This window comes from Mytilus edulis, unplaced genomic scaffold (genome assembly GCF_963676685.1).
Source record: "Mytilus edulis unplaced genomic scaffold, xbMytEdul2.2 SCAFFOLD_1908, whole genome shotgun sequence".
Taxonomy (NCBI): Eukaryota; Metazoa; Mollusca; class Bivalvia; order Mytilida; family Mytilidae; genus Mytilus; species Mytilus edulis.
Window position 1 is genome coordinate 8,274 of NW_027267471.1, and position 8,069 is coordinate 16,342.

General features: G+C 32.6%; 1 protein-coding gene across 1 annotated transcript; it reads left to right on the forward strand.

Annotated features, from left to right (window-relative positions):
• Positions 1-6,716: 6,716 nt before the first annotated feature.
• LOC139505504 (uncharacterized) lies at positions 6,717-7,231 on the forward strand (the record flags this gene model as incomplete). Its single annotated transcript, XM_071295052.1, is given in 1 exon segment — positions 6,717-7,231. A coding segment is annotated over 1 exon segment (488 nt), but the record flags the coding sequence as incomplete, so codon positions are not given.
• Between the last annotated feature and the right edge of the window lie 838 nt (positions 7,232-8,069).

Consider the following 8,069-nt stretch of genomic DNA (forward strand, 5'->3'; position numbering starts at 1 on the left):
CTTACAATACTTATGGGAACTTTGTTAATAATTTCATTGAAATTGGATTAGAAACGCAATGGAAATATTTTTGTACACTTAATAGTCCGTTAGTTTTCTAGTTTGAACTGATTTACATTTTATTGTTTTGATGTCATTTATCGCTGACTATGCAGTATGGGCTTTGTTCATTGTTGACGGCTGTACACTGACTATATGCAGTATGGGTTTTCCTCATTGTTGAAAGCCGCTTGATGACCTATATTATATAGATGTTATTTTATGTTACATTTGGTCTCTTGTGAAGAGTTGTCTCATTGCGGCGATTATACCACATCTTCTTACTTATATTAGCTGCACGAAACAGGTAAATCATTTCAAACTAGGAAAACAACAGCATAATCACTGTACAAAAATATTTGCATTGCGTTTTCAATCAAATTTCAATGAAATATGTTGTGAATATTTTTTTGAAGGAATCTAAATGCAACTTTGCTATTTCATATTTTAGCTGGGAAAACCTATGGTGACCCTAATTGTTTTGTATGCTCTCAAAGCACTCACTTTAAGTTCTCTTACAATTATTCAATCATTATAATGATGTTTTTTTCCTTTATAGTCCTTACAAAATGTGTCATTTTGTCACAATCTGTATCTTCAGTTAATGCCTGGTGACTTATCATTTTTATAATATTTTTTATTACATCACAATATAAACTTCATTTTGGCAAAGTTTAATAAAAAATTATGGTATACCACCTCTAAACTTTTTTTAATTTCTTTTTTTAATTATTGATCCATAATTTATTTCCCACTCAAGAAAACAATTTACTGCAAAACTTGTCAGGCAGCGAATATATAGATACATTCTAGAACAATGACCGTGAAAAGTCGTTTAGTAAAATATCAATCTTGAAAAAGTCATTCTCATTCTCCAGTTGACGTACATGATCATAGATTAGATATAAAATGTTGTTTAAATTGTAATTATCATTGCAAGGTTAAAACACGAGAGAAACTTCGCGCCTTAATTTTATTACTGCTTTGACCCTTTTTTGTGATTTATGAAACATTTTAGTTTAGGAAGTTTAAATGTTATCCATCTGCAATAACAATTAACCGAATTGGCTGAATCATAGGTGGTTGTCAGAGTGTTCTGAACTCATAAATTATACAATTCTTGACACAGTGACCTTGTATTCTCCATCACAGGTTGATTGTACAGAATTCATGAATTATGGTAATTATAATAAAGTAATTTTTAATGCATTATAAAACACAATCATGCGAAGGTCGTGTTATATTAATTATGTATTATTTTCATATTAGAATTTAGTATAATTTATTAACATAAAATATGTGTTCGTCTTTTAGCATATATATAAAAGGTATAATATGTTGTTTAGATTTTATTTTTTGCAAATTAACTTTCCTTTTATAACTAATAATTTACCAATTTGTTCTAATGTCTTCCGAGTCTCTCTTAAATTTGATTAACTAATACATATGTTAGAGTACAAAATGGAGGTCATTTGCGAATCTTTTCTCCTGACCTATCAAAGCGACATGTTTATGAGGTTAGATCTGAGAGTTAGATAAACCAGTTCACATGATTATCTCATGAAATATGACTTTACGATGCACATCAGTTCTTTGTTGAAGAACAAAGACAAACCCATATATTTAAATTGATGAATGTGCTGGAGATGTGCTGATTTTCAAGACATTTCTGTAAAAATAACTTAGTCAGCGGGTAACAAACAGGTTTCTGTGGTTAAAATTAATTTCATCATTATAACAAACCTTTTCGTTCATTTTGATTTGAGCATATTTGAATCATAAGGATAAAACAATAAAAGAACATAAGGAAACTATTGATCTTAGGATCTACAACTTGAAGATTGTTAGTATTTAATTCTTAAGAAAGGTTTATTATTTAGTTTCAATTAATTTTACCAATATAGAATAGACTAAAATAAAAGAGTCAAATAATTAACGTCATTGCATCATAATTTATCACTGACACGTTTCATTTGGTGTCTTCCCATTTATCCAATTTTTAAAATAAGGTTTTCTCATTTAGCCAACTTTTTTATTTCTGTTAATTATTGGGTTGTTTGTTTAGTAATAATAAGGGGTCTTTCTAAAATTTGACAGTAAAATTGTTCCTGTATGTTTATATATTATTTGAAAAATACAAGTATATATATAAAATATGCGATATTAAACTTGTTACATTTTATTTTTAGATGTATATCTTAAATAATAGATAAATGTTTATTCATTTTTACAGAAGAAACCCACAAATCAGTAATATTTTTATATTAACATTATATGACTGTCTTTATTACTTTTTTTCAAAACAAAAAGCTCGTCTACATGTCAAATTGTTTTCACGGCGAGCGTCTTGTAAGATGCAAGTTCTCCCTGCGACGTAGCTCCTGTTTTTTTTCGAAATCAATGTTTTTTTTAATTTATTTGTCTTTTGTTTATTGATTGCCCTTCTGTATTCTGTTAGTGCTGCATTCCTTTTGTAATTTTGTAATTTTGTTATTAACTAGATCATAAGTTTTCAAAAACAGCAGCCACATACTTAACTATGTGAATTAAAATTTTTCTTTATCCTACATATTGGTCTTTTGATGTTGTCTCTAAAACAACAACCTAACAAAAGAGCAGAACACAGCCGAATGCCACCAATGTGTCCTTTAAACAGCGAGTAAAATCCAGCTCCTTGGATAGGCTTCAGCTATCCCCTTAAAATGTGTACTACTTTAGTGTAAATGAACGTCGTTGTAAACTCAAACATATATAAATAAACATAAATTAAAAAACCATACAAGACTGACAAAGGCCAGATGCTATTGGCATAGTACAGGCCTAAACACGGCGGGTCTTAACATATTTTGTGAGAACTCAACCCTTTCCCTATACCTTAAACCAATGCATAATAACAAACACACAGCAATATACACAGTAAAACTATATTTCAAAGAAGTCCGAATCTAATGCCAGAAAAGGCAATAAAAATAACTCAGCAAAATGACAAGGATACATAAATTAACAAAGGACTACTAGCAGTCACTGACATGTCAGCTCCAGAAGTCAATCGAACTGATGGAAACGATTGTCTTCATCATATGAATATCAGGCACAACCCCTCCTGTTAATGGAATAGTATCATACCCTCATAAAATATATGAGAACATAACCTGTGTGACGCCAATAACTGGTTTTAGAATACATGTGTTTATTTTCAATGCAAAGTGTAGATCATAATTTTCTGAAACAAATGCATAGTTGAATCAAAAAATATTTTATTCCGTTCGGGATTTCTTTTTTACAGATGTGAAATGCTGTTAAATTGTATCTTAATCCTGTCTGATCCTTATTGCTTAAGCCACAGTCACACTGTCACGTTTTACTACGTTTTGAAAGCGTAGCGAAACGTGAATATACGTTACGAAGCGTATCGAAACGTAGTGATCCTTTGTTTAAAACGGGACCTGTCCCGTATGTTTTGAAACTTCAACAGCAAACGTAGCGAAAATTGAAACGAAGTAGAACCCTAGCAAACAAGTATCAACGCTTAGGGGAACGTAACAAAACATGCTAACCACGTATCGATACGTATCAATGTGGGGTGGAAACGTGGGTTTACACTTGCTTATATGTAGCAAAACGTGATCAGAATACGTTCTTATCCCGTTTTGCTACGTATTGGCACAAACCTAGTAAAACCTAACTTTAAAAAACGGGACATTTTTAGTAGTTGAAACGTAGCATTTTGAAACGTAATAACACGTGACAAGGTGAATTGGGCTTATACTAGGACCTGATCAAACATCACTTTTTATGCAATTTTAAGTTAACCGTAGTGATGTCTGAGTTCAATGGTGTGAACATGATATTTGTTAAGCAAACGACAACAGTCAACCATTCTCGACCGTTTACAATCACATAGTTTACCTATTAAAATATGTTGACTGTTTTATAAAAATAATTACCTTCCTTCACTTCTTTCTACCCATAAACATATCATAACTAGTTGCATCGGTTAGGCGTAACGATCAAATCTGATGCCTCGTACTGCGCGAATGTAGCACGTTCTAGATGTTAAAAAACCGCCGCAACATTATTTGGAGCCGTCCTCATTGTTCCTTTTGCTGGTATGTTGGAAAGAAGTATTTCTGCTGTACTCTAACATACTCACATTTACTAATGAAAAACGAAATTCCTGCACTTTCTTCCAGGAAAGCCGTTTTTCGAACAAACCGTAGCCTACATTAGTTTGCTTTCATTTGCATGTACATGAAATATTTGCCACTGAACGTTAAACAATCAACAATCAATCATCAACTTATTAAGATAAGGACATTAATGTATACTCTTTCATAAAAAGGATGCTTGATATATATATAATATATTTTATCTGACCGAAAAAAAAATCGTAAAAAGTACTGATATGTATAAAAAAAACTATCGTCTTATCCGAATTCGGATAACCACCAAGAAGATTTAATATTGAATATAGATATACTTATCCGAATTCGGATAAGGATCGTCATTGTATACCAAACTCTGTGAGGTCATACATTTTTCTTATCCGAATTCGGATAAGGATCGTCATTGCATACCAAACTCTGTGAGGTCATACATTTTTCTTATCCGAATTCGGATAAGGATCGTCATAGCATACCAAACTCTGTGAGGTCAAACATTTTTCTTATCCAAATTCGGATAAGGATCGTCATTGCATACCAAACTCTATGAGGTCATACATTTTTCTTATCCGAATTCGGATAAGGATCTTCATAGCATACCAAACTCTGTGAGGTCATATATTTTTCTTATCCGAATTCGGATAAGAACAGTTATAAGTCCTTGATAATGAGTATTATGTATTCTATACAAATTCGGATAACATTAGTTTCTGTCCGATTCAGGATCTAAACTGTGATAATTCGAATATTAATTCTTCTTGTCTTCTTGTCCAAACTCAGATAACACAATGACTACTGCAATTTTACTGTTGAGTCCAACATATAAAAGTGTCGCCTACCAACATTCTTATTTCAGAAATCTCGCTTATCCGAAACACCTATTGACTTGAGCATATGGAAATGCTCAAAAGCAATTGGAAGCTGTTGTCTATTTCTTAAATTTATTCTTACATACTTTTGATTTTTTAAACCTGTATGCTAACATTCCCATGAAAATTTTAAAATTGTTTGTACGCACATTTAACGACAAATTTATGTGACGTATAAAATTTTCTGACGTCAGACACTCAAATCCAATAAATGTGTTCGTAGATAGTAGATGTTTTTGTGTTCTGTTAAATTGTTCCTTTTAAAATTGTTAAACGATGATGACTGATGTACCCATATTTTGACTATTATATTTATTGTGTCTGTTTATTTAACGCATCAATGTAAAAGTATCGGGAATTGATGAGACTGTTATTAAAGTGAGAGGGTTAGCGCTATAGAACCAGGTTTAATCCACCATTTTCTACATTTGAAAATGCCTGTACCAAGTCAGGAATATGACAGTTCTTGTCCATTCGTTTTTTGATGCGTTTTGTTATTCGATTTTGCCATGTGATTATGGACTTTCCCAATTGATCTTCCTCTAAGTTCAGTATTTTTGTGATTTTACTTTTTGCATGCATGTTTTTTATGAGGATAATTCGTTTGTTTAATACTAAATTGAAGGATTATCCTATCTTTGATAAACAGCTGCGCCATGAGTGCATGATACGCCCTCCGTCTTGTGTGAGAAGTTTTATGCAATAATCTTTAATGGTTTCTGTGATATTGCGCGACATGTGAACCCCCCCCCCACCCCCCCCCCCCTAATTTTTTTTTTAGAAAAAACTCAATAACTCTAAACTAAAATTTTGAATCATCACCAGAAAATATACAGATCTTTAGATAATTTAATATAATTAAGTAGTGTGTAAATTTTAAGCAATAATCATTAATGGTTTTCGAGATACGGTGCGACATGTCCCCCCCCCCCCCCCCCTGTTTTATTTAGAAAAACTCAATAACTCTGAAATAAAATTTTGAATCATCACCAAAAGTATGCAGATCTTTAGATTAATATAACTAAGAAGTGTGTTAAGTTTAAAGCAATACACATGTGAGAAAAACACAAACCTGTTTTAGTTAGAAAGTCCTGTAACTCAAAAAGTTTTAATCCTATTTTCACCACAAAGTATACAGATCGTTTGACCATAAAAAAAACATGTTACGGAGCGACACGTGGACGCCGGACAGACGGACGGACAGACAGACGGTCAGCAGACAGACAAACAGACAGACAGACAGACAAAACTGAAAGGAAGATGTGGTATGAGTGCCAATGAGACAACTCTCCATCCAAGTATAACAATTTATAAAAGTAAACCATTATAGGCCAAGGTACGATCTTCAACACGGAGCCTTGACTCACACTGAACAGCAACTTGAAGCTACAAAGGGCCCAAAATATTACAAGTGTAAAACCAATCAAAATTATAGCCAATTTCCAAACAAAATAAGTATTAGGATTTCCCTATATATATTTATATGCGATCAAATGACCATTTATGCAAAACGAAGTTGGATTTTCCCCTATATAAAAATGAATGTACATGTATATGTGCCAGTTTTCATACAAAACATATATTGTGAATGTTTTCCCTACATTCATTACCAACAGAGAATTTCTGACAAAAAGTGGCCGACGCTGCCTCGTCTCCCTTTTCCCTCCGTGAGATGGTTCTCCTAGTTTACGGAGAGATAAACAAAACATACATACATTATATTGATTTCGTTCCCCATTACTTTTATTCCCCGAAGATTTTTCCCGGAATGTCCAACGAAACAGACAATACTAGTGTCTTTGACACAATGAGGACAAACACATCAGAATGGACAGACGTGGTACTACCAAATATTGGAATAAAATTTGACACATGTGCACCAGAACTCATAAACACAGTTTTCTCAAAGGGTGTTTTACATTTTGTTGAGGAGACAATCCGTTCTGAAGTTGTAAATCTATTTTGGTTTCGAAGCGAAGAAGATGAAGAGAAAAAAGAGTGTTTTCAACATGCAGTTCTGGATGTTTTTGCCATTGATTGTTATCACATAGACGATATTTCTATAAGTGACATTATGAAAATAAAGGAGATTGAGAAATCCAATTGGATTGATAACTTTGTAACAAGATCTGACAGATGTCAACGCTTTGCAAGAGAAAGGTAATACAAATATTCAGTTTCCCCTACAATGTATTTCACCCAATTTATGTTGCCTCGTCATAGAACAAATATGTCCCTCTTGCATGTCTTGCTGCCAGTTGCTTTTCAGGGTTGCATTTCATCAGTCAGGGGACTAGCTGCGGAACCATAAATCTTATGGTCCTTTTTTTTTTTTTTTTTGCGGTCCGCAAATAGTCAAAAAATAACATAAGGACCTAAGAGCTACGGTTCCGCAGCTATCAGGGGACTTACTTAAATGAGTGATTTTCTAAATCACTGATTCAAGTAACATTACTTCCATAAAGATTGGAAGTACATGTTGTAAGAGTTGTCTTTCTTTATTAATCACCTATTTAAGTACATGTAGTACAAATTAATCACTAAAAGAAGTGATTTAATTTTATTGTAGCTTTGAATACAGAATACTAATGATCCAGGGACTAATTATGTTTCTAAAATTATCAGAACCAACATCTGTGTTGTCTAGGATGACTAGGTCATTTCAGGTGATGACCTTGTACTGAATCTAGGACATGTAGGATAATGATATATAAAAATCACTTGTTTAAGTATCATACCTCAATTTTCTTCCCAAAAATCACTTCTTTAAGTATCATCATTTTAATAACCCCCACTAATTTCAACACCCCCGAACAGTGAAATTTTTATCGCGAACAGAAGAATTTTATTACTTAATCTGAAAGATATAACCTTGAACTTTACAGGAAAAATACTTCCACTGCTGGGAAAAATCTGTTAAGAAAGTATTAGTTCATTATGTAAATGGACCATAATTTGCTATTGGGCTCGTTTCCTATAACTATAGAAAAGTGATAAA